Raw genomic sequence first — 26,790 nt, 5'->3', positions numbered from 1 at the left:
GCTTCAAGTAATGCTCAGCAAAATTAAGAGTACTGATATTCAGAGAATTGAGACCACATAATCGCCCTTTAACCTCATCCTGTAATTTCAGGCATTCTGGAGATGAAATGTGTATATCTGTACTATTCAAAAGTGCAGAAAAGGGCTATAGTCCCACTGAGCACTCTTGCATGTTACCAATAGGATATACAGAGAAAGAAGCAGTTTGGGAAGAATTTAAGAAGGGAACATATTCTCATACTCTTTGTTAGGAACACGCCAGCTCTTGTTTTCATCTATTCAATCTGCTGGAGTCCCAATTTCTTTCTGAAGCCAGAGATCAAGCCTTTACTCCCAGGTAGCAGCAGCTTTACAAGTTAAGTTTTAATCCCTCATTGTTGTTAACTCCTATCTAGAGTATAGCCACAACTATTCTTGGCAGGCAAACACATTGCTGTTTTTCCTTCAGTCACAGTGAGATAGAAGAATGTTCTCTGACTGGGGTGTGGATGAAGGCACTTTACTAATCTTATACATAATTCATCCTTGGTTGCTGGGGTATTCAGAGTTGAAACTTTGCCCTCTGATAAAATTCAGATGGATTTTTTATTTACTTGACTCTGATCCCTTTGGGATTTAGCCCTTATTGGGAACCTAGGGATTCTAACTCAACAAAGTCCTAGCTGGGTAGACTTTTCTTATTAATTTGCTTGTGGTGTATTTTAGCTGTTGTAATACTGCCTTTAGAAAAACAAAAACAAAAACAAAAAACTGCGCTGGAACATGTAGTTCAGAGCCCTGGATACCCCGAAAAGATTTTTTTTTTTAGTATTGGCTTACTGAATGAAAAGACTCCAACAGGGCTTATCTTAATTTGTTTTCAAAGTTTAGTTTTTAAAGAGCCTCAGCATTTAAAAATATGTTAACTATTGTTCTATAACATGCTATAGTATGGTAATGATTGTCCTGTAACATACTGTAAGTTTTTGATGTTTGAATTCATTGTATTAAGATGTTACTGCTAATGAATTTGTTCATTCATTCACTCAGTGAACAGATATTTATTTGGCACCTTGGTGAAGTATTTTATACTCAATGCCTATTCACAAGTTTATAGTCTAATGGTAGAGGGTTTAAGGTGGGCAAGGGATGTATTTGTGTAAGACAGAGGCTACTGCTGCAACAGTAGATTAGTTCATCCTTGCATATTTATTCGTTTGAGTAGAAGTGACTGATGAGTTATTTTCACATGCCTCACATAAGATGTAGTGACCCAAAAAGTCAATCTAGACTCATGGAGTCTTTTTCCTTTTTGAAGAATTTATTTGGTCAGGATTCCTTTCCTTCAAACAAGAGGAAATAGAAGGAGGTCTCTTTATTTTATTCTTCTCCAAATATGAGACATGGAAGACTTTCATCTTTATACCTAACTGATGAAGTTCATGTTTTTGTTAAACAGTGATATTCATTATATTCATCTGAATAGTTTAGAATTTATCAAAAACTGAAGTGCTCCACAATTCAAGATTGAAATAAGAAATGTCACCCCTCAGATTCACATAGTAGTTGCCATAAAACTAAAGCCTACTGCACTCATTGATTTTTATCTTTCTCTTTTTATATCCTCTCATTCCTAATAACACCAGATTAATAAGGGCTAAGGACCACCCTAATTTAGAAAATGAAACAGTATGATGTCATTGTGAAGCAGAATGGGATAGCCAAGAATTTGGACTAAAATTACTTGGCTTTGTGGACGTGTGAGAAAGAAAGGGAAAGAACCACTCAGAATTTCCCAGAGCCTACTGTTAATGTCAAAGCTGCATCCTCCAGTCACTGATTCTGAAGATATATCATGTTAATTAAGAAAAATAATAAAAGGAAATTGGATTAGGTACTAAGGTACTAAAGTAAGTTGCTTTTTCCCTCTCTTTCAAGCTGAATTTTGCTGATCAATTCTTAATTCTAGACAGTTCTACCTTTTTACAGGGTGAATTGCCGGGATTTTCTCTCTAAGCAACTGAAAATATTTCCTATCTTTACTGGGCTCAGTCAAGTGTATGCACTAACTGGATCACTGGGAATATGATCTTGGGATACATATTTCAAAATAGGCACAGAACCTGTCCTTGGGGAATTTATACTGTTAGGCATGTAATCAATAAAATGGTAACATGATGAAAGTATATTGAGTAGAAAAGAGGCCCAAGTTGTACTAGAGGATCACAGGGTGTACTGATTTAACTCAGTGTGGCATCAGAAGAGAAGTGGGATGATTTGAACAAAGACTTAGAGGCAGAAGACCACAGGTCAGACTTTGGCATTTACTGGTGACTGTTACTTCTCTTGCAATTTATCTGAGCTTGCTGTATCTGCTGGAATAAGCAGAAATTATTATTCTTTGGGTAGATGAACAGAATATACATCTCCAAATAGTGAGTTAGATGCATGATGGCATCTTCCAATTCAGAAGTCTGATTGTAACATGCTGGTAAGGAGGCACATTGATATTCTGGGTTGTAAGGAGCCCACTCATCCATTCACCTGTGTTCCCATTTGTGCTAGACTGTGTCTGCTAACATTAAGTCTCTAAAGGAAGACTTAAGTATAAACTCCAGGCTCCCTCAGTTTCTGTGAACTCCCTTTTTCTCCCATAGGACTTTAATGAAGATAATGAATAAAGTTACTTTTTTTTTAACTTTCATCTTTCAGATGGCATTGAGACTAATGATATCTCTTGTTTGGCCTCAAGCCCCATGTTGAGTTATTTTTTTAAAAATTGCTTTTGAGCAATAACTTTTCCCTTGTTGCTTAACCAGTCATACAAGTTGAGCCTTCTGTCTCTGTGCCTGTTTTATAATAGATCCTCTGGGAGAACAGATGAAAAATAATAAGTCAGTTAGATATTTTATGAGTATTGAAATCCCTTCCATTCAGAAATGTAAATAAAATAACCAGCATGAGCATTCAGCTTATGTCAGATTCCATGGGTTTATGTTACATAGGGAAATTATAGTGCAACCTGAAACATGCTTCTTAATGAATTCATAGTGGTGTCACAGTTGAATGTAAAACCCTTGAGCTTTTCTATTGTGAAGGGTTTCAGAAATCACCTTTTATAAATTGCCCTAGGGGAGGAGGAAAAAACTAAGATGATACCAATACATGCTATCACTGTTAAGTGGCTGCCTCCCTTCCAGCACCAAACTGTGCCAGTTAAGTAAAGCAGAAACTTAGGATGCTGCTCACCTTTTGACTTATTCAGTGTTCATAAATATAATTTATACATATACATGTATGTATATAAATACATATATAAACACACACATACACTTCAGTGTTCTGTTTTTGAAAGCAGGGCCAGGGAACTGCCGTAGAAGAACAGGGTTGCCTTTGTGGTTTTTGTCCTCAGAGGTTAGGGAAGTTCAGTTAGGAAGCATGACAGAAGCTCGATAAATAGCTCTGTTTTTACCTTCAACAAATGCAAGAAGCCAGAGACCTAATTCAAAGTTACGAAATCAGAATTTGTATCTTGTCTTTGGCTGTTCCTCTAGCAGCCTGTAGTGCACAAGAACTGTCCTCTTGCTTATCAGTGAACTAATTTCCCAGTCCCCAAAGCTATTTTGTAGTTCTCTTCCCATTCACTGTGGCCTCAGCTATAATGAATGTGCTAGCCTTGAAAGTCCAATGTGCCAGATGGTATATAAGGGACCAGTCAAGTTGTAAGCTTGCGAGTCAGGGAAAAAAACATGTATTTTCTATTTTAAAGAATTACTCTTTTACATTCTAATTTCTTAAGAGTTGGCTTGATTTATGCCAGGTTCTGGGCCAAGAGGCCTACATTAATGCATCACAGTTCTGGATGGGATATTTGATGTCTCTTATTTAGCCCAGAATCTCAAATGATAGGGACCTATAGTTGATACTTAGCACTCTGTGGGCTTTACAGTGTAGCTGTCTTCCGATTCCTGTATCTGTAACAAATGGAATCATCCTTGTGTTTTCCCATAGGTGCCCTGGTGTTTACTGACATAGATCAAGATGCTGTGTGGCTCTGTAGGGGACTCTGAGCCATCTGACAGTCTGGGCACATGCAGTCACCTCACATTATTTAAGCCCTGATCTCAGCATTCTAATTTCTCTGTATTCCCCAGTGTATATAATATGTACTTTCTTGAAATTCCTAATATATTGCTTGCACATTCTTGCTTCTAAGTTTCAGCATAAACCAGTCCCTTCTATTTAGAATGCCTTCTTCTGACTGCCCTCAACCAGGACATACCTTATCTTTTCAAAATCCAGCTCAAAAGCCACCTCCTATAGAAAGCCTAATTAATCTCATTCACCAGATTCCTTTTATTCTGAGACGTCTGTTTCTCAGTCTGTTACCTAAACTGTTTTCTTTGTAATTGTCGCTTCTCTATAGTCACCCAACAAGCATAATGATTCTAGGAAGGATGATCCTCCTCCATCCCCCATCTTTGTGTATTATACACAAACATTTTGAAGGCTATTGACAACCTTTTCAATTTCCCCAGAGTTCTAGTCCACCTTCCATACTCTCTGTATTCACAGTTACATTCCTGGAGAAACAGGGCATGTGTTCAGGGTTTAGCCTCCAGCTCAGCATGTGGATGGCAGCCTGCTGAGTAGGTACCTACAATTGGGAAGGATTTAACCCTTTGGTTTGACAATCTGCATTCTACTTAGACACCTTCAAGAAGTAGATGTGAGCCCAGAAGTAGGGAAATTTCCCCTGAAAGCCAAGTTAGCTTTTTCCTTCCTTTTTATACAAGACCTCTGAAGCTGCTGTCGTCAGCAGCTCACTCGACACTCTCCTGCTCTGCCTCTTTTCCAGGAGTCAGGGTTAGTTTAAGAAAAAGCCTCTTGCTAGAAGCCATGACCTTGTACTTTTATCCCCTCCATCTGGTGTGCGGCCTCATGGGGCTGTGCTGCTATGCAGGAGGTGAGCAATGGAATTCTTTAGATGATGACTTCTGAGCCCACATGCGGAGGCAGTGGGGGTGGGAAGCAGGGAGAACAGTGAGCGCCAAGATCGATGGACCAAAAAGTAAGGTTTGCTCTGGGAGAAAGCCTGAATTTAGGTAGACTGTTTTCATGAGGTGTTCGTCTCCTAGCCCAAGTGGGGCCCCAGGTACGGGAGCTGTAGCATCCTAGATCTATGATTGATGAACATTGTGTTTCTACAGTTTTCCCTTCAGCCTTCACAGTTGGGGTGCAGGAGAGTGATAGGTAGGGTATGTGAGGGCTTATGCTGTCTCTAATGGAATGCATTCCAAGGTTGAACAGGGAAGGGTTCCCCTTGCACACAGCATCTGTTGGAGCTGCTTTGTCTCACTGTCTCGGACCTAAACAGAAGTCCGAATTTTGAATGAGGGTGGGGAGGGGTTGACAGCAGCAAAAGTTTTTGATCAAGTGAAAATCTGTTGTCTGCCTCATCTTGCAGGGGTTTCTCTGCAGGGTAGATACTCCTTGCCTTGGTGTAGATAAATTGCTTGTCTCGGCTAAAGGTCCCAGGACCCTTGCTAGGCTGTGAGTAGGCATCTCGCCTGGGATAGGACGGTTTTTTAGCACTCTCTTTCCCTGTTCTTATTTTCCTAGCCCAGGGGTTGACAGCATTTTTTAAAAGATTGAAGTCTCAAAGGAAATTCTAATACATACTTTAAAGGCCCAAAGCCTTAATAACTTCCTCTCGTGACTTCTCATGATTACTTCTACTCTGTCTACATGTTTAGCATCACTTTAAAGGGACTAGATAAAACTGAAACAAAATTTTAAGTGTTAATCTGAAAAAAGAAAAAAGGAACAGAAAGAATTAGGAGCCAGAGCTGATTAAACATGGACTATTTAGTATAGTGATCATTTCCTGGAGGTGGTGGTGGTGGCAGAAATGGCATAAAGGGCATTCACTGGTAAGGTTAAAAGGCAGGCCTAAGCTGTTTCTTATGTAAATTCTGCTCATACATACTCTTCTAGGATACTTTGTATCAATATCTGTTCTAAAGGTGCTGGGGTTCTGGGTGCCTCCAGGCCTAAGCATCCGTAGTCTTTGAGGAGAAAACACAGGATTTGAAGTCCAAAGCCCTCAGTTTAAGTTCTAGCTGAGCCACTCAATATTTACAGGACTTTGGACAAGTCACAGAACCTCTCTGAACCTGTACAGTGAGTGTAACTCCGACCTCACAGGGTTGGCGAGACAGTTACGTGTAAGCTAAAGTGTTTATACATAAAAACCTTTTTATAAACATCACAGTTATTCTTGGGGAAGCCCCCCCTTGAAAGTTGTCAGATAGAATAGCTGTGGATTAAACTGTCTTCCTTTTTTATTCATTCAGCTTAGCTTTTCTATTTGTTCAAGTGTGCTTACAGGGGCTGGTGGTGCTGAAGTCAAGTCACCAGATTTCGGCTTCTTTTGGCCAAAGAGAACTCCCATGCCGAGCTGCTTCAGCCAGAGACTCATAGACAGAATGGAAGTGAGCAAAGGCAGATTTTAAGCCAGAATTGTTCAGAGTTAGGGGGCCAAGGGGAGAATGCTTACCTTGCTTTCTGAAATCCAGGGTGACTAAAACACCTTAAGTAAATGAGGAATAACCACAGAGATGCTCAGAAATCATTTAAGCCATGAGTGGGAAGTGGAAAAATACGCCTATAGAACCCCCTCTTCTATCCCTTTGACCTTTTCGGTCAGGGACAGGCGTATCACTGACACCCCGCTGGCTATTGCCTGAAACCTGCCAGCCCCCCAAAGAGAATGACAGCTTCTGGGAAAGCTCAGCCTAATGCAGCAACTGTGACATATTTACCCTAGTAAACCACTGCTTGCTCCTCTCCAGTGCCTTTCTCTTGTGGAAATCATCTCTGGAACCCAAAGCTATCCTGTTTTCTAACCTAGTAAGAGTTAAAAACAGCAACAGGTTATGAGCAGCAGGCTTGGCAATCATACCTCGTGCAGTCATAAGAGACCGCCCCATCATCCACAGCATATGCAGTACTAATTGCACTCTCTCCGACGTGAACCAGCCAGGAGAAGTTCTGCAGTGTCAGCCACTTTGCTTGGGTGGGAACTGTGCACTAGTGATCTCTTCTCCCCATGCTCTTTCCGCATCCTTCTCCTGCCACCTCCCAGAGGAGTACCTGTCCCCAAACCAAACAGCTGCCTGCATGTTGATAATTTTAAAATATTCCTTGGTTATAACTGAACCTCTGTCATTGGTTTGATTTTTGAAGGGTTTGATTGAAATCAGGTTGGTTTGTTTTTTTATTGTTGGGTAGAGGGGAGATGACTAGAACTCTTATGCAGCTTGAGAGAAGCTATGTGTATGTCCATGTATCTGCAGATGTGTGTGTGTATCCTCGCAGTTGTGTGCAAGCTGACAGGGAGGGCAAAGAGTGAAACGGAAGCATCTATTTCTTGTTTTCCAACAATCCTTCAAAGATGCCCAACCCCCGTAGTAGCAGGCAGTTCCCAAGTGGAGGGTGGGGGCAGAGGCCTCCACCAAGGCCATCAATAACCAGGTGTGAGCTATAGGTCTCTGTGTAATGTGAAGCTCTCCCGTATTTCATTTCTGCACCCAGGGGGCGGCTCTGCAGGATTGCTTACGGAGAGCTCTGTGTCTGGCACCTCTCTCCACAAGGCCCAGGCGCCCAGGGTCCCACCGACCTGCCCAGGAATGCATTACATTGTTCTCTGGTGCTGTAATTTGGCTGCAGGAGCTAGGCTGACGGCCTCCCAGGGAAGAGAAACATACGCTCCCTGGCGTCCTCCCTTGGGCTTCTGCCCTATGACCACAGAGGACATTTAAATAAAACCTCAGAAAGACTGAGGGAAAAAAAATCCTTATTATCTGTCTTATATTAACCCATGTAGAAACCAATGTCCTGAGTGGGTCTGAGAATTTGGCAAAGGACTTAGTGGTTGGTGGTCTTGCTAAGGGAGGTGAGAGAAAGGAGAAGAAACTACTCTCTGTAACAGGGAGGAAGAGAAATGAGGCAGTGAGTGGTCATGAGTCAGACCTACAAGACTTTTAACAGACCCTTAGGGCCAGGCAATGTTTGATCCTTTTAAATAATCTGAAGTCCCTGATTTCACTTTTCCAGCATCATTGTAAGGAAGAGTATGGATTCATGTTATTATTCAAGGCTAGCAATGATACAAGCTGGCCCTTATCTGCAGGGCTCTGTTAAGGCTGGCATTCTTGCTTTTACATAAGAGAAATTGGCTATAGGCTATGCAGCTGAGGTACTTAAGTCATGTGCCTTCTCTGAAAGATTCTAAGATCCTTAAAGGATAATGTCTTTCAGGTTAACCTGGTATCCAAACAGCACTTTCTGCAATGCATTATACCTAAATATTCAAAGCTAAAAGAAATGAAGACCGACAGCAAGGAGAGGAGGCAGGCGAAGAGACTGCTGATCCCAGGGACTGAGCTCTATTGAACTGAGGAGATGGGAGCGGGAGAGACCAGGGACAGTGAGTGAGTAGCAGCAGAAGTAAGTGGGGCCTTGACTGCACCAAATAAAGTTCTTATATTGTTGCTTCTTCCAAAGGAATTAGTTTCTGTTTGTATAATGTAGAATGGACGTCAGTTGTTTAAACCCAATCAGAATGCAGAGGCAAGCTAAGGAAGAAGAGGAAAAATTAATTGCTTGGCCGCCCCTCCTTTTTGGAGCCACATAGCCTCTATAGCGGGGCTTACATAGACCTCTTTTCTCTCACTATCCACCTCACTTTTCAGATCTCTCACTCTGGATAGCTTGCTCTTCTCTTAACCATTTATAGGAAATTGCAAAACTTGGGCCTTTATGAACTAGAATTTGGAGCCCAGGGAAAAGCACAGAGCAGTATGAGATGCCAGCAGAGGCCCACTTCCTTCCACAGGGTAAGAACCAACAGAGAATAAGATACTAGAACACAGGTGGACTTAGCTCAGGTTGATTTGCCATGGCAGGCCTAGGCTGTCATTTATGTTCTAACCTGGATGTTCTTGTGAGAGCTGGAGCTAACTGGCACCTGAGGCTCCTCCCAGTGGCCCAGCGTACAAGACAGCACCCTCTTGTAATTCTTTCAACCCGATTCTTGAGTTTAGACTGACTATGACCCCCTTACTTTCCCACTACCCTAGAGCTTTCCTCCTCTTAATCCCAGCTCAAGATGTCAGAAACTCTTCTTTTCCCCTCCCATTTCCCCCTCCCTAACCCCACCATTGGCTCATCAGTTATCCAGTTGACTCCACTCTGCAAGGAAGACATTCCCCTGGCCTGACTCACTCAGTCCCGTTTCTCCACAGGAATCCCCTCACCGCAGACCACAAGGGCCCTGACTAGCTCATGTTTTGTGTTAATGGATGTGAAACCGGAGCAAACCCCCTCACCAAGAGAAAAACCACCCTAAACTCTCCCACACAGGTCTCAGCAGGTTACACAAATATTAGTCCTATCATCCAAATAAATCTGCCCCCATGGCCCAGAGCTATGGCTCCCCCATCCTCTTGCTGCCTGTGCGGAGTAAAGCTGCTCCACAAACATGGGAGGACCCCAAGGGGTGCTGGAGAGGAATTCGGGAAAGGAGGGGGCCTGCATTCAGAATTTCTTGTGTAGGCGCCTTAATCTACAGCCTGCTGTCAATACTCTGTAGTCCCAAATTGAAGATTCTGAGAAAAGTAATGATGAGCTAGACCAGTGAGGGGCTTCAGTAAGAGGGTCTGTTAGCTGGAGTTTGGGGCATAATTAAAACTCAATGTCTGAGATAAGTTCATACTCTCATTTTAGAGATGAGAAGATAGAGGCTCAGAGAAGTTGGGTTATCTTGCTCAAAATATCAAACACAGTTAACTGGCACAGCTGAGATTTCAGAACCCTGCTCTGTCGTAACTGCAGATTTCTGCACCATTCTGCTTCTTTAAAATATCAACAGGTAAGAGATGACCACTGTCCCAGTCACATAAAAATAGGACATCATGGTTTCTGGGACTCTCTGTCCTACCCTCTGGCTTACTAAGCCTGCTGTCTCTGGAAACTCCACCACTGCAGGCTTCATTAGGCAGTGGGTAGGAGCACAGAAGGAGCGCCCCTGTTTAAGCAAAACATGGGGCGAAGGATAATAATCACCAGGGCTTGAAGAGTCACTAAATAAAGACTTGTTGAATAAATGGGGAAACGCTGCTTTCTAAGCTTTTTACCACTTTGGCCCCAAGCCCCAGCTCTCCTTCCCTCTGTAACCACTGGCTCCCGCTCCCAGCTTCAAAGGCTAGGATCCTCTCCTAAAAGTTGCCAAAGCCAGAGATCTCTACCTGCCTAGTATACATTGATGATTTATGTGGGGCCTTGAGATCAGGCTTGTTACCTTCTCCCACCTTCCATGAGTCACATACCTTTTATTTAGTGTTTTTCAAACCTGGCTGACCACCAGAATAATGAATGAAAAGTTTTAAAAAGTAAAAAGCCCAAGGCCTAGGTAGACCTACTAAATCACCCTTTCTTAGGAGTGTTCCAGGGTATTCTAACGATGTACTAGGCATGGCCTGACACTGCATGCTGCTCAGTTTGAACAGGCAGAAAGTGAGCAAAAGGGGCAGTGCTGGCTGATACAGGTCGAAAAGGACAGATTGGTAGAGAATGTATGTTTGTATAGTTATGTAATTTTTTTTCTCCTACAAAACACAGCAGTTTATAAACATATGAGCATGTGAATGGAACCTTGTCAACTATGGCTAACTCTTATCTAGCAATCCAGGCTCTTGATAATGAAAGAATGTTGTAGCCGAAGAGTTCCTTTTAGGGTACCAGGCAGTCTGCTCAAACTGACCCAGGGAAGAGATACGTAGTTTCATCTCTGTCCCATTTACCCTCAGCCAGGTAGGAAAAAAGAAGTTCTCCCCAGGTACCCTTTCTCTTGCACACACAAGAAGTGTCAGGAAGCCAGTGCAAGGGAAAGGAAAAACGAGCCTTGACCATGTGCTTCAGTGCCAACTCCTATCACTCTGAAGTCCCCCTGCCTCTTCCACTCTCCCTTCTAACCTCCAGAGTGGGGAGTCAGGGAGCAGCTCGTTTTTTTACATCCCCTATCAACTCATTCCCAGGGCTAAGGAACCAGCCAGGACCCGAGAGGCCCTCTGCATTACTCTCCCAAGTCCTTAAATAGAAGCTGTAGCAGCCCAGGGTTGAGGGTGGAGGAAGGTGTGCATGCAAAGATCTTGTGCTTTTGAGTCAGGAGGTTTGAAGTGGAGGGATGAGTGAGGTATTTATGTATTCAGGTCTGATCCAGCCACTCTGCCTTCTTGGGGGCCTTGCAAGTATGGACGTCCACAGTGTTTCTGCATTCCTTGCAGCGCACAGCACAGCACCAGTGGAATTTGCACTCACACTGGGTGACGCGGGTAACTCGAGTTGTGTCATACCCTCGGCCGCAGCACATGATTTCACAACCGTCTGTCCCTTTAGATGTCTTGCTGCAGACACGGCCTGCAGTGCCTAGGGAACCTGGGTCAGGGAAGAGAGAGAGTGAGAACCAAGTTACCTCTTAGTCCAGCCGCTCTGGTTCCCTTACCCACATCCTCATGAGGAAACCATAAAGAATCCCTTTTCCTGAAAATATACCCACTAGCCAAAATGATCATCTCCTCACTGCCCTGTGCACCAGGCTTGTTTCTTACCATCAGCAAGGCTCCCCAAAGACCACTGACTCTTCCTGCAGTGCCTTCCCTGCCAATATACATCTTCATATCCCCATTCAAAGCCTAGCCTTAAATACCGTAATTGTTCAGACTGGGTGAGGGCTCCCTATTTTATGTGTGAAATTTTCCATAATAAAAAAAAATTTTTAAAACAGCCTATAATTTCCTTTTTCTAAGAGGTTTTGCTACAACTCTAATCCAGCTACCATTTGTGAGTATTTTGGTCCTTAGTTTATATTTCATTAAGTTGTACTAAACAGGGAAGTAGTATCGCATGACCATTAAAAGCATGAGCCTGATGTCAGATTGTTTAGGTTTAAAATCCAGGTCTTCGCTTCTTAGCTGTGTGATCTAGCAAGTTAATCTCTCTGGGCTTTCGTTTTCTCCTAAGAAAAGAGGCATAATAGTAGCACCTACCCAGCAGATTGTTATGTCTATAATCTCTGTTCAACTGAGGAGGGGAACTGATTAGCATTACTGGCAGGAGGCATATCTCTAAGGAATTGCTAAAGAATATCCCTTGCCTTACCTCATGGTAGGAACTCTTGAAGGGTAGAGATGGTGTCATCCCTCTGAACAGATATTACTCACAACCTCATTCTGACTGATTTATGCAAAAGAGATACTGCCAACAGATGACAAAATCATAGAATTTTGGATGGGATGGATCCTAGAGAATATCTACTTCAACCCTGTCCCAGAGGGAAAGTGACTAGCCTGGGGGCTGAAGAGGGGAAATAAATTAACTGATTTCTATAGCAGTAGTCTCCACGTGCCACTGGACGTGGACGGAACATGCTAGTACTTCTGTATTTGTTTTTTATCCCATCAATTTAAAATATCTATTTTGTATGTATGCTTTATAATGCACACATCAGTATAGTGGGACATAGATACAATTCATCAGTAAATATACATTTTTTGGAGTATGTGTGCAAATTTTTTTTTTAATGATAGGAGTATACAAGCCAAAATGTTAGGAGACCACTGCTCTAGAGAGTGGGCTGACGAGGTCTACTACATATGTTACTCTCTTACCTTCAAGGGCTGGGTCTTAAGTCATGTCTCTTGTGCACCAAAAGCCTCTTCTACATTCTGGAGCTGAGCTGTCCAATGTAGCAGCCACTAGCCAAATGCAGTCATTTAGATTTAAGTCAATTAAAATTAAATAAATGTTAATACTTAGCTCCTCAGTTATACTATCTATATTTCAAGTGCTCAGTAATCACACGTGACTAGGTGGCTACTGTACTGGAGAGCACAAAGGGAGAACACTTCTATCATCGTAGAAAGTTCAGTGGGACAGCACTGCTTTGGCGTACTGGCTCCACACTCCCTTCTGGGATGACTCGTACCCTTTGAATTCCAGGCCCCACTTTGGGTTTTATGAGATCTAATTTTATGCCTCTTGAGAAAAACCAACACACATATGACTCATGCTCCATCCTAACTCCGAAGATCCTTCCCCAAAGGTGCATTTTAGGATGATAGCATAGGCTTGAATAGCACAGCCTCGGATGTTGTGGAATTATTTCTAGGCATTTAGAGAGTAGCCCTCTGAATTACACCACATGGGAAGAAAACAAACTGAGTGGCAGGAAATCACTAAGAGAATCAGAAGTGCTTTCTCAACCTTTTTTCTCCTAGCACCCTTCAAAGTACACAAACTACTTTCTCTGTTACTTGGGTGGAGTCCCACCCTGTGTCTGTGCCCAGTTTTGCTCCAAGCCAGTTGCCTCTCCAGGAAAGACAGTGATGCATGAAAGCAAATAGTATGAAGGACAGCCGAGATTTCTGACTTCCCCTCACCCAAGTCCGGACTGCTAAGTCTGCAGAGAAGAGCCTGAGAGCCCATGACAGTAACCAGGGGAAGAGCAGTTCTGTTGCGTCGCAGGGTGTTCCTAGTTTAACCTTTCTGAGCCTGAAACATGAGCCAGGATAGTAACTTCCACTCTTTTGGTGGGATACCATATCACCTTCCAGCATTCCCAAGAATTCAACCACAGATATCTGAACAGATTAAAAACTGATTTGCTGCTTTCTGCCAGGGGTTAGCCTTTGGTAGAGATCTCTTCCTTGCTTCCCCAACCCCATTTTAGAATCTTCAGTAGCAGCACACTGGCTAAACCCTTCCAAGGTCATCCATGGTCTATTTCCAACCTGTCTGTCTACGTTTAATCTCCCTTCCCCAAAACCTTCATTCAATCAGCATATTCAGCTCTCCATTCCTGGAACAGATCACGTGCTCTCCCACCTACCGCTCAACTCACGTGCAGAGGATACCCGCCTGTTCTCTCTGGCTACCCAGATAATCCCCACACTTTGAGAAACAAATGTCACACTTTCCAATAAACTTTTCTTGATTTTTGTCTTTTGCAGTTGCATTTGTCTGCCTGTTATATCTCATTTCTTTAGCTAGACTGTGAAAAGCCAAAACATAGACTCCATCTTATGCTTCTGCCTAGCCCATACATTGCTTGGTACTGAAAATGGGTGATTCATTTAAACATTCACTGAGTAGCACGTACTGTACCCTAGATGCTGGGGATATAAAGGAGTGGTGTCATCTCAGGCCGCATGGTGCTGAGTCTAGCCTCCTCTCTGGGCAGATTCGGGCCTGGCAGACTGGGCATAAATCAGCAATCTGACAAGGTTTAAATGTCTGACTGATTCCTCCAGTGGCTCCTCTTTCCCTAACTCCTGAGGCGGAACAGACCACAACTAACTGGAGGTGCTGCGCTAAGAACTGGGGCTTCACGTTCCTACCTGCTTTCCTTACTCACCTGCAGCCTTGTCCAAAACACAGTAGTCTGGGGAGTTGTCAAAGTAGACAAGGTCAGTCCGGGTGGCACGGCGATAGCCTTGGCGGGCTGCTGTGAAGTTGGCACCATCCTGGGTGGCCGTCACCTGCACGGCCCCGTCATAGCGCCGCCGCAGGTAATCACCTGTGCGGCGGAAGTCTGAGAGAGCACGCCAGCAGGTGCGCAGAGTACAGGAGCCACTCACGCCGTGGCACTTACATTCCAGCTTCAGAAACCGCCGCACAGCCTGGGAGGTGGGGTGGCAGGTAAGGGAGAGGCAGCCAGTCAAGGTACTTTATGTCATCCCCAGGACTAAAAGCATGAGTGCGCTGAGGTCTGCTGGTCCTGGCCCTGGATGGCCAGTGGAGCCACTGGTTGGTCTCTCCCTAGTCGGATCCCACCCTTTATTCCGGCTCAAACTCAAGAACCTCTTCTCCCAAGAAACCTTCCTGGACCAACAGTGCTTTCCGTTTCACCAAAGCCCACTTTAACTTTAAAGCCCCAGGATTCTGTTTCACTGTTACGGTACGCTGGCACATGCTTTAGTTTTCACGTGTTTTAGAGTCAAGGCACCTTGCCTTCTGCTTTTGTTGCATGTTATTGTCCAGCACAGTACTAAGCATTAGGAGGTACTCAAAGACCAGTGAACTGACTAAATAAGCTCTTATCCACCCCACTTTTATGGAGGCAGTTCTTTTCCTTCTTAAGTTATTTCCCTTCTTTTCTCCACCTTTCCCTACTTTCCACCTATGTGAAGACTCTCTATGCACCAGGTTGAACCTAGGCATTCCTAAGGTACCTTGTATTCTCTGTTCCTGTTCCAGGGGTTGGGGCTTTTGGAGGCGATCGAGAAGCCTTCAGTGCTTCCACCTTCACATTCAGTCCATGATCACACAAACTGGTCACCCCCAGTAAATATGAATGTACACGCGCAGACATGAGTACTGACCGTGCGACCACAGCGGTTGTTATGTAAGTTCATGAGAGCCCGGGCATCCTTAAGCCTCTTCTCCTTGGCATCCACGAAGGCCTTGGCAAAGCGAACACCATAGTGAATGTTGTCACTGCAACCACCCCAGTCAAAGTCCCCACGTTGGTCATGGTGTCGGCCACGGGTATAGGGGTCACAGCTGCACACACTCAGTTCACCCTGGCTACAGGCCCGAGTGATAGCATGGACCACTCCTGCTGAAGAGATGGCATATACAAATGCTGCCTCCCGGCTACCTGGAGAGAAAGGTAGAAGCGTGTTTTAGGAAAGAGGCCCCTGTATGTCATCAGCCCACACAACCTCCCTCTCTGAAACCTGTTCCCCTTTTCTTCCCAGGGCAACCTCTGCACCTCCTTTATTCAAGGTACCCTTCTCTTGCAAGAGCATTCCCCAGAGTATCTGACCTCTTCCCCCAGCCCTCACAGCTCTCTATCCACTTCTTTGTATATCTGACCTCTTTGGCTGACCTGTACTTCTTCCTTCCAAACTCCCTGGTTCCATCCATTGAAGAGTTTCACAGTGAATCATTCCCTCCCACTGAGTGCCAACCCTGGCTTAGTGAAGCCTGCCTTGGTCCACATCCAGGCCTTTTCAGGCCCACTCTGCTGGACAGTTCCCCTGCAGTGGAGACCCCATCCCAGAGGTCATCCTATTTGGAGAGACATGAGAGACATGCTACTTTCCCCAGCCTGCTTTCTTTCCTCTCTGCTCTTGGGGATTGATGAATCATCGCTCTTGTCCTTCTGACACCTCCAGATTCTCATCTCATCCCCTTTCTCCTAGTTTACTGTTTAGCTCTCCTTAGCTTTTTCGCTGAGCCTGGTCCAAGCCGCTGACTCTCCAAATATTTACATATCACCTTTCTGTTTATCCCTTGCTCCCATTACTATAGTGTTGGGACTGTTGGGGTGAGGGCAGCGATGGTGTTGGTAAGAACAGAGCAGCCATTCCCAGTCATCAGCCTTACAGTGCATGGAAACCTGCAGGCTAGGGGTTCGGCGGGGGAAGGTAAAGGTAGGAAGAAAGATGGAGGTACTAGGGAATGCTGTTACTTTGTTCCATCATCCAAGACCACCGAGATTAGAGGGGCCACTGCCCACATATCTAAGGTACTGAGGGTCTGTACCCAGCTGTATCGTGGGCTCTACCCACAATTCTTTCTCTGATTATGAAGTAGTGTGTGGGAGGGGAGAGAAGGGATCATGGCTCCCCACTCACCACCCCAGGCATTGAAAAGGAAGGAGCTAGGGCAGGGTGGAAGAGGCCCCTACTTCTGAGCATGACTCGGCCGAAGACAGTGTGGTCCCGGTCCAGGGTGGTGCAGTTCCAGCGGTGGTGGCGGAACTGGTGCTGACACTCTCGGATCCATTCTCGGGCACCCTCACCCACTGAGCGCATGATGTCTGGGTAACGCTGGCACAGCTGCCGCTGCCGGCTCACCAGACCAGGGATATTGTCACAGATCACTCGGGCCCCCAGTGCCCCAATGTACCTGCAAGGTGGAGATGGCCTTGTCAGAGCATCCCGGCTTTTTTTCTGCATTAGGAGGGGAATAAGGAGGGGAAAGTTTGGCATTCAGACCTTGGAGAGGATCCTTCCTCTTCCCCCAGCCCGTATTCCCCAAGGCCAATGAGTAGAAGCAATCCCCACAAGCTCTGAAGAAATAGTTAAGCAGTTGCAGAGAGAGTAATTGAGTGGTCTCCCACCATTACCAGCTTCCCCAACGAAAGGCCAAAGTGACACACCCTCCCAGAACACAGGCCAGGCATGTGTCACATACACAGAAGCTGTGGGCATATCACACAAACCCATTGCCTGTTTGTTTAATAAACATTAAGAGCCTCACGGAAAAATAAACTAACAACACAGGAGTCTGAGACAACACTGTTACACCCACACGTAAGAGGCATGTCCTGCATGGCTGGTCCAGAAAGATATGGCTGGGGGAAGAAGGATGGAGACAGGGAGGGGCGAGTGGGAAGAGATATACTGGGCAATTTTGAGTAATGTTTACAGCTGTAGTCAGAACCATGTAGCTAAAAGTCTACATTTCCAGTCGGGAGGTCTGGAGAACACTCCACCCCAACTCTCCTCTCCATACCCTTTGCTTCCAGGCCCCACTGCCTTTCTTAACTAATGAGTCTTTCAAAATCATCCTTCCCAGCTTACAGGGCATGATGTCCCGAATGGATGGGCAGAGGGCTGTTTGCAGTGGGAAGCCAAAGGCCAAGATCTAGAGTAACAGAGTAACGCTCCTCCCTATGTTCCAGTCCCCAGTCTGCCCAACGTGAACAGTTATACGGAGATCAATTGAGCGGGGTACTAAAAGCTAACTGGGTTGCTCGAGTCATTCTCAGTTTTCTCAAGGCAATATTTTTCCTTCATTTAAATACTTTAAGCCCTGGACTCCGCCACAAGCCTCAGAAAGAACACTTCAGAGAGCAGACAGGAGTGCATCATCCCCTTTTCTCCCCAGAAGGCCACCAAGTGAGATCTGACCCATACACCCACTCCACAATCCCCTTCTCTCTCTCCAACACCCCCAGCGCCTTCCTTGATTTGCTGAGAATTCTCTGTTCTCCTAACACATCAAAGGGACTCCTCCTCTCCCCTCTTCTGAACAGGTGGGGGCCATGAGGGCAGTTGCTGCTCCAGACAGAAAAGATTTGGTTTGGGCTGTGAATGAGCCTGTGGTTTGGGAAAGGCCTCAAAATGGGCCTAGAAGTGGGTGAGGAGAAGGGAGGGTGGCCAGTGGGGAGAAGGGAAAAGCCGGACTGTCCTGGCTGTATGTCCTCTGTAACCCGTCCCCACCCCCCCACATTCGCACACTCGGCCCTCACCCACAGACTGGATCACCGCTGGTGACACCAACTCAAACAAACACAAGGAGGGCTGATGCTTGCCTCTTCTGGAACTCAGCAGGGCTGATGGGGCCCATCTGTCCCGGGGGAAGGGGTGAGAGGGCTGGTCCACCACTAACAAATCCCATGGAATCAGTGTCCCCAGCACTGTCCATCAGGGCAACAGCTTCCAGGAACAAACAAAATAAACACCCCAGACTGGGCCAGGCCGGAAAGGGCTGCCTGACGCACAGCCGGGAGTTACACCCACTGCCGCGGTGCTTTGTTTGGAGAATCAAGACAGTTGGAGTTGGAGCCTGTCCCTGTCTCACCACCATTCTGCTTCCCCAGTTCAGCCCAAGTACTGCTCTAGGCAATGGGTGTTTGTTTTTTTTACTGGGGCTTGGGAAGAGGGGGGTTGGATGGGAATGGGAGACCAGTAATCCAGCCCTCATGAGACAGTCTGGAGTGGGGCAGGCCAAACTCTGGTAAAAAGTCCTTCCTGTGGTCTGACTTAACTCCATGCTGCTGCAGCCCACATTGGTCCTTCTTGTTACATCCTCACTGAGCGTGGGAACATTGTTCAGTGTCTAAGACAGGAAGATAATTAAGTTTCTCTACTATCACCGTTACCCCACTAAGTAGCTGCTTCAAGATTCTGCAAAGCAGGGCACTTGCCTCCTGACCAGCAGTCAGCCCCTTGTAGTCAGTGTGGGGGCCTCCAGTGAAACAGCCTGAGACCCAGCCCATCCTCCTCTCAATTCAGCAGATGCCTGCAAAATGCCTACCATGTGCCAAGCACTGAGCTCAGCCGTTAGGGGCACAAAGATGTTTAAGGCATCTCCCAGCTGATGGGCTGGTAGATGGGTGAGATGCCTCTGACTTTGTAGCTGTGTTTCCCTTCCAGAAGTTTTTACTTCCTTCCCAATTTCCTGCCACACAATGCTCTCTTCACCTGCCTCCTTTGACAGAACAGCTCATACCCTACTCTAGCTCCTTACTACTCAAGGTGTGGTCCCGAGAACCACAGTATCAGCATCTCCTGGGAATCTGTTAGAAATGCAGAGCCCAAGGCCTCATTCCAGACCCACTGAGCTTGCATTTTATCAGTATCCCCAGCTGATGTAGGACCTGCGGCTCTACAAAGGCACAGGGTTTTCTCTGTTTTGTTCACTTCAGTATCCCCAGTACCTAGAACAATGTCTGGCACAAAGCAGGGACTCAATAACTACTTGTTGAATAAATACCTAACCTGTCTGATTTCCCTCCCTTCTCCCCCTAGCTAGCTATAAACCTCATTTCAATTATAGCTTTATTCTTTATCAACATTGCTGGCCTATCTGCAGATGTTTTAGGTTTGCCTCTCTAATGAGGCCAGGGATCCTATTTTTATTTACCTCTTTTCTTTTACAGTCCTTAGTGTATGTACATGGTTTAGCCCAGGCCATATAGGGCTTTGAACACAGGGATAAAACTATGACCTTCCCTGAATATCTTAATAACAATATCATTTACATGGCACTTTATAGTTCACGAAACATTTTTCTACACAAAAATCCTACGTGAGAGAGAGAGAGAGATCTCCATTTCACAGGTGAAGAAACTGATGTTCAGGGAGATTAATAATACCCAGGTCTGTCCATCAAGGCTAGTCCGAGGAGAAGTGGGGTGAACCAAGGACATCTGATTCCAAAGTCCAAGCTCATTTTCAATTCCAGGCATGAGAGAGACACACAGTACTTAACCAGGAGTAGACCACTCTGGTTCCAAAATTGGTGTGAACTTGAGTTTCTCGCCACTCCCCTCCTATCCCTCACTTTCCTCATGTGTGAAATGGGGATAATAATAGTATCTGCTTCACTGGATTATTTGGGGGACTGAAGAAGATAATGCTTATAGGTGCTTAGCCATAGTGTCTAGAACTTAGTAAGGGTTCATTAAGTGGCAGCTGTTACTGATAACAATAATGTTAATGTTCCCCTCTCTGTGCATCCATGAACACAGTCCTGCTCTTGTGATTCCCTACATCCAACCCCCTGCAGAAAGCAAAATGGAACAGGGGGGCACATGCCAGGAGATCCCTGTTTCTTGTTCTATTTTTCATAGATTAAGTACAGAGCATCCATTTCCTTCTGCAGTTAAAGGTCTGAAGAGGGAAGGAGTGGTTGGAGAGTAGGGGGAAGAGTTGTGAGGAAGATCAGACTGTTAGCTGGTGATAGTGATGAGTGGAACACGGATACACAGAGTCAACAGGCATCTCTTCAGGGAGTTGTACAGAATATCAACTTTGCTGGGGTTTTTTTCCTAAGGGAAAGAGAGGTAATCACCTTGGGGGCCTGACCTGCCTTTAGGAAGCAGCTTTCTTCTTTATCCCAGAAGTGATGACCACTGAGGCCTGCAGTTATGACCTGTGTGAGGCAAGGAGACTGAAATGACCTCTGTACTCACTGCCCATCCTAGCCCCTCCATTTCACAGGGATGGCTGAATCCCTCTGTATCACCCGCCTGCCGCCCTCCATACTAGCTCTTCCACCTAGGAGTTTTTCCAAAATCTTTAATATGAACCACATGGGGGGAGAGTAATAGAGGGAGAAGAGAAAATGGAGGGGGAGTAGCCAAGGGGACAAAATGGACAAAAAGACCCTAGTTGGGTCTTAGGAACCACCACCAGGGTGCTGAATTTACAGTGACACTTCCTCATTTAAACACCAAGTGGAACAAGACTGCCTCCAAAATTGGTAAGAAGCAATCAAGAGTCCCTAAAAGCAAACTGCCATCTGGGATGGGCAGTGGCACTTTATCTTCTCTATACAAAGTCACTGAAGACAAAAGTCCCCAGCCAAACTGAGCCCGAAAAAGTAAAGGGTGGCTTTGATCTCACTCTGAACTTTGAAAGGTTTCTCTCCTCATCATTTTCTTCCTTTTCCCTTTCTGAAGGAATGTTTTAAGCCAGATGTAAGATATGGGCCTCCCTGTTCCCCCATCCAGAACCCCCCTCCTTGCCTTCCCCAACACTGCAGAAATAAAAAAGATCCAAAGGAGAGATTTTTCTGAAACAGGAAAACGGGGTGGGGTGGGAGTGGGGGTGGGGGGGTGGTAAATGGGGTTGGAGAAAGACGCATCTTGAAATGATAGGAATCTGCAGCTCAAGCTTGCTGGCCCCTCAGCCCTTCCAGCCAAGATTCCAAGTCCTGAGGAGAGAAGCCACAGGGTGCAAGGGGAGAAGAGACCACACTTTGTGGGGTAGAGGGAGGCTTGGGGGGAGGGGCAGAATAAGGAAAGGAAGCGTGGGGCACTGCATGGGTAGAGAGGGGCAATAGCCCAGTCCAAGAGGCCAGTTTGACTGGGGGGTGAAAAGGAAAGATGAGAAGACGGAGTCATTTCTCAGTTCAACTCTCTCCCTGCCCAGCCCCTAGAAGGTGGGGGCAGAGAGAGAGCAGCTCGTTCTCCTGGGAGAAAAAGATGAGTGCCATCCAGAGCTTGAGGGTGGGAGATCAGAAGAGAACAGATATCCAGTGGATTTTTAATGCTTTTTGCCTCATCTGCCGTCTTAGAAGTGTCTGGAGTCTAAAGACTGCAAGAAATCTTAGGAGAGGATCTCTTAATGCTTTGGGACTCCAGAAGCCTCTAGTTCTTGGAGGGGAGAGATGGGAGATGGGACCATCTAGAGCAGAACAGGAAGAAAGGAGGAAGATATCAAGGTTCGAAGTGAACCTCAAAACAGATTGAAGACAAAATGCCTAAAGTATGCAAACCCAAGTATTTTGTTTGTTTTAATTGTGGGAGTTAATGGAGTAGTTTTTTGCCTCGATTCCATTTCTAAACCTTGCGCTGGGTACTGCTGCCTCACCAAAACCTTCCTGCGTTATCGGGTGGGGGTAGACTAGCGAGAGGCTCGCCCGCCCTTGGCAGCTGTCCCATTCTCCACCTCTGGGTGGGGGCAACTTTAGGCGATCAGGGTGTCCTTTTGGACGGCCACGGAAGGCCCCTAGATGGACGATTGGTTCCTTGAATCCATCCTGAGAGAAACTCGGATAGTAGTTTTGCCCTAAGAGGATTGAGCTGAAATAGAGTGGGTCTGGGAAGCCTCAACGACCGGCCGTCCTTACTCCAAATACCCAGCGCTCACATCACCCAACAGGGAAGGAGGGGCGCCCCCTTATCAACTACCCCCATCCCCGCCCCCCTCCGCCATCCGGATCGTCTCTTACTTGGTCAAAGCGACAAACTAGTCTCCTGAGCCGCGCGGATGCCGGGAGCTATATTCCTTTCTGGCGCGTTCGGCCTTTCTAACCCAGCGCCTCACCCTCTCATCCCTAAGAGCCGCACTCACCACCAGGACGTGTCTACGCGGGCCGGCAGCATCAGCAGCAGCAGCAGCAGAAGGCAGGCAAGACTCAAGCGGGCCGAAGCCCGAGAGCCGTCGAGGGCCGTGGGTCTAGGCGCGGGCGCGGGGACAGGGGCGCGGGCGCGCCGAGAGGGGAGCTGCGCGGCTTCCTCCGCACCACTCGGCCTCAGCATAGCTCCCCGAAGACTCCCGCCACGCGGCCCGGAGGGGCGTGGAGGGCACCGGCTGAGGGTACTCAGGCTGCTCCTACTTCACCCCCTGGGGGGCCATAGGGCTTGCTGGCGGCTGGGGACCTAGGGGCACCTAGAGTCCAGGAGCCGGGGCGCCAGGTCCCGGAGAGGGGCGCAGGGAGCGGTGTCCGGAAGCCGACGACGGCGCGCCGAGCTCGGGGTCTGGGGTGCGCTGCCCAGGCTGGGATGCGGTGTCAGGGGGTCGGCGGCGCCGAGTGGGGCTGCGGACAGAGTGTGCGGACAGCCCCTCCGGCCGCGGGCTCTCATTGGACGGCGCGGGGCGGGGCCGAGGCCGGGGACACGCGCGGCCCTCAGGGCGGCTCCGCCCGCGCCAGCCCCGAGCGCTCTGCGGCGCCCTAGGTGTGGCTGCAGCCTCCGCCCCTCGGCGCCCCAAGCACCGCGCCGCGCCCCCACCTGCTCGCTAGGGACGCGACAGGGTGCAGCAGCGCCCTTCAGAGCTCGAAGAGCCCGGTCCCTGCCGACGCCGCGCCACCGGGTCCTAGAGCCCTTCATTCGGTAACCCCAGCCGTCGTGGGTGATGGTCAGGAGTGCCGAGTGAGGGGGTAAACACTTTACCCTGTCATCTAACCTACAGTGACACTGGAGCAAGCCACAAAGGATGCAGCCACTTCTTCGGGTCCTCTCTTCGTTCTGGCACTTCTGTGAAATGGGTAGAATCTGCCACGGGGAGTTGCAGGAGACTCTTTTAATTCCTTTTTCAACGCTGCCAACAGGGGCCCCACGGGCAGCAGACTTCAGGTAGGGGCTTCTCACATCTGATATCGCTGCCCCGGGTTCCTCCGACCCGCTGCTCACCGCACCCCCCCCCCCCCGCCCCCTACACATAACTTTTAGACGTGGCTCCCACCCGCCTGCCTGGACCCGACGCTTCCCTCCCGTGTTCGGAACGGGAATCGATGGCGAAGCGGAGGGGCACACCTGCGGACCCAACGCGGACTCCCCTCCCTTCCCCGCGCGGGCTCGGCTGAGCTTACTCTCTCCCGGCTTCCCCGTTGCCTCGGTCCCCCACCCCTTCGGGCGGGGCTGCGAGTACGAAAGAATCAGAAACAGCTGGGCAGCCTTCCCGAACCAGAGGCCAGGGTGGGGGTCCTGCTGAGAGAGTGGAAGCCCCGGAGCCATTTCTCTCCTTCGCCTTTCCACCCATCCTCCTCTCCACTGCCCACCCCCACCGCCGGGGGAAGGGGGGGAGGCGTGGTAAAATGGGAAGAGGTGGAGAGGTGCTTGCTGTGGAAACTGACTCTCCTCTTCCGTCCGCACTTCCCAGGCTGGCAGGTAGAACTTCTGGAGGCGGGGTGGCCCTTAACTGAGATGTAAAAATTCTTTTTAAAACCCCGAGTCTTCCAACTTTAAAAGTCCTCCAGGGGTCTGGCTCCAACCCCTTCTCTAGCCTCAGTTTCTCCTGCCTAGCCCCTCATTCCCAGGTGTCTTTCGTGCCTCTCCCCATGATTTATCTAAACTATAAAGCCCTGGTGTAAACAACGCTCTGGAAACTGCCCACCCTCTTCAACCCCAAACTCACTGTCAGTTCTTGGTTGGGGGGTGGGGGGTCTGTGTTAGACTCCGGAGTGTGAGCGGACAGGGCGCAGCTGGCTGCAGAGAGGCTGCAGACATCCCAGAGGCAGATATGAAGGAGAAGGGCTCAGAGAGACCTTTATCCCCTCTCCATCTCTTACTACTTTACCTCACTTTCTGTGGCAGGGAGCAGAGTGAATTCATTAATTCAACAAATATTTAGTTCCTGTCATGTGCCAGACTGTGCTAGGCACTGAGGACACATCAATGAACAAAGCAAAATGAATGATTTGTGCCATCACAAAGTTTACCTTCTATTGGGAGAAGATAGACAATAAACAGTAAACGTCATAAGTAAAACCTAGTATGTTAGAAAGTGGTAAGTACAGTGGGAAGCAACAGAGTTGTAAGTAGGCTGATCGGGGTAGATCTCATTAAGGTGACATTCAAGCAAAGACTTGAAGAAGGCGAGGGGATAAGCCAGGCAGATTATTGGTGAAGAGCATCCCGAGCAGAGGGAACAGCCAGCAGAGACTCTAAGTTGGGAGTGGGCTGATGTGCAGAAGCTAGCTAGCGGGGCCGGCCAGCTGGAGCAGAGTGAGCTAGGGAGCAGAAGAGTTCAGATACCTAACAGGAGTGGTCCAAGTCATGCAGGGGAGAAGGTGACCTGGAGTCCAATGGGAGTGAGTGAGGGTTGAATACAGAGACCAAGCAGGGTCCACATGCTGGCCATATCCCTCCCTGCCAACCTGACCCTTCCCATCCCCTTCTCCTGTCTCAGACTGGGAGGCTCCAGTCAACCCTACTATTTGCTCCAAAAGAGGCAGATCTAGGCTGAGCTTCCCTGAGAGGAGCAGGTGAGAAAGGAGTGGGCCCAGGCTCATTCCCGGACAGGCCCCTTTCCTTGGACCACTCTTTCTCCTCCGCCCAGCCCAGTCCCACCCTGATGCCGGGCAGCAGTCCGCAAGTTCTGCAAGCTCTGGCAGCCTCTCCCAGACTCCCCACGTGCGTAGGCCTGGGTGTGACTCTGGCCCTGTGTTCATTTCTACATATGGGCCTGAGGTCGCGGGGTGGGGAGCTAGAGATGATCACATCAGCCCCAACCTTGGGTGGACTCGCCCACATGGGCCCCAGACTCACTAACGAGGCCCCTTCTTTGGCTTCAGCTGTCTTCAAAGTCAAGTGGGACCGTGTCTTGGCACAACATAGATGCTCAACTATTAAAGCATGTTGCTGAGCTGAGGGGCCCTCCAGAACCATCAGCAACTCCAAGAGGGAGGGCAGTGGGTGAGGGGACAAGACCGCTCCCCAGTGCTGTCAGGCTACCTCTGCCCAAAAGTGGACAACCCAGGATGGGGTTTTGGTCCTTCTTCCCCTCCCCTCTGAGCCCCCCCTCCCCCCCCCGCTCCCCAGGAGGAATCCCGGGCTGCAGGAGCCAGCTGACTGCAAGAGCTGCACTCAGCCACTTAACTAGAGAACAAATACGGAGCCAGAGAAGAGGTTTTCTGGGATCTGCCACTTTGGACTTCAAATCTCAAAATAAACTTCCAGTCTCAAGGTCCTAGACTCTACTGGAGAGCTCAGCTCCTCACGCAAGGGCCTGTTGTGGGGCTTCCAGGCAGAGGGTCAAGGCCAGAGCTCAGGCTAGCGCCTGACCTGCTCCTCCCTCCCATCCCTCACTCCTGTCCACCGTACGTGGAGGCGGGCAGGGAGAAGTCACTGACTAGGGAGTCAAGTTCTGGTCTGGAGGGCCCTGCCTAGAGTCAGGTTGGCACTTACGGAGGGTCTGTTATCTGCCTGGCACTGGCCAGGGCATCCTAAATAACACAGAAGGAGAGAAAGGGACTTACCCCCAAGGCATTTTCATGCAAATACAGTAAAACCACCTGAGGGCTGACAGACAGAAGAGGCCCGAGGAAGAATCCCAGAGCCCCCCGCCCCCCCACCAAGGCCTCTAGATTCTCTGGGGCGCCAGCAGAGCTAGGCCTCCCTTCTTCCTCAAGGTGGCACCACAGCCTCCTGCCCTCTCAAAAGTCGGTGCCCCAAGGAAAAGGGTCTCCCTCACCCCTGGGTCTCACTTCATGTTCTGCTCCCACATGGGGCCACTCAGAGCTAAAATCTATCTTTTTTTCACTCCATTCTCAGCTGTGTGTGGCTGAATGATTTTGAATTTTTCCTGGCCCTTGGAAGTGAGTGGAGATGAGCTAAGGGGAGCTGGGGGGTGAGTAAACAGCTCTTACTCCACCCGGGTCTACCCCCTTTGGAGGCCCCCCCTTCCCTGGGCCCCTTTGGCGATGACCTTCTCTCTTTCCCGGTGGGTGGGAGGTGGTGTGGATGGTAACGAGCGGAGAGAAGGGAGAAAGGCCGAGAAGGGG

The 26,790-nt window shown here is 47.9% G+C and overlaps 2 protein-coding genes across 3 annotated transcripts in view; one reads left to right on the top strand and one right to left on the bottom strand.

Annotated features, from left to right (window-relative positions):
• ST7L (suppression of tumorigenicity 7 like) overlaps positions 1–10,148 on the top strand; it is a 71,995-nt gene extending 61,847 nt beyond the window's left edge. The window contains 1 exon segment of the mRNA XM_032487339.1: positions 3,991–10,148. Within this exon segment, the coding sequence (XP_032343230.1) occupies positions 3,991–4,014 (24 nt within the window). The 3' untranslated portion in view covers positions 4,015–10,148.
• A 205-nt stretch (positions 10,149–10,353) lies between these two features.
• Positions 10,354–23,094, bottom strand: WNT2B (Wnt family member 2B). 2 transcript variants are annotated; one of them, XM_006182885.2, is made up of 5 exons: positions 22,638–23,094; positions 16,736–16,956; positions 15,423–15,700; positions 14,456–14,720; positions 10,354–11,478 (listed from the first exon to the last, which is right to left on the bottom strand). In XM_006182885.2, the coding sequence occupies exons 1-5, from the start codon at positions 22,823–22,825 to the stop codon at positions 11,249–11,251; spliced, it is 1,182 nt and encodes a 393-aa protein (XP_006182947.2). In that variant the 5' UTR covers positions 22,826–23,094; the 3' UTR covers positions 10,354–11,248. The 2 variants fall into 2 exon arrangements, with proteins under 2 accessions (XP_006182947.2, XP_014413252.1); XM_014557766.2 differs by having other exon boundaries at positions 16,736–17,000; positions 22,638–22,752.
• Positions 23,095–26,790: the final 3,696 nt, after the last annotated feature.

This window comes from Camelus ferus, chromosome 9, assembly GCF_009834535.1.
Source record: "Camelus ferus isolate YT-003-E chromosome 9, BCGSAC_Cfer_1.0, whole genome shotgun sequence".
NCBI lineage: Eukaryota > Metazoa > Chordata > Mammalia > Artiodactyla > Camelidae > Camelus > Camelus ferus.
Note: the sequence above shows the minus strand (reverse complement) of the source record. Positions and strands in the feature narration are given on the sequence as shown.

Coding starts and splice junctions, on each gene's coding strand:
- WNT2B (XM_006182885.2), bottom strand. CDS start 22,825: ATGCTGAGGCCGAGTGGTGCGGAGGAAGCCGCGCAGCTCCCCTCTCGG. Junction 14,721..15,422: donor ACAACCGCTGTGGTCGCACG/GTCAGTACTCAT, acceptor CCCACCTCCCAG/GCTGTGCGGCGGTTTCTGAA. Junction 11,479..14,455: donor TGTTTTGGACAAGGCTGCAG/GTGAGTAAGGAA, acceptor TCCCTGACCCAG/GTTCCCTAGGCACTGCAGGC.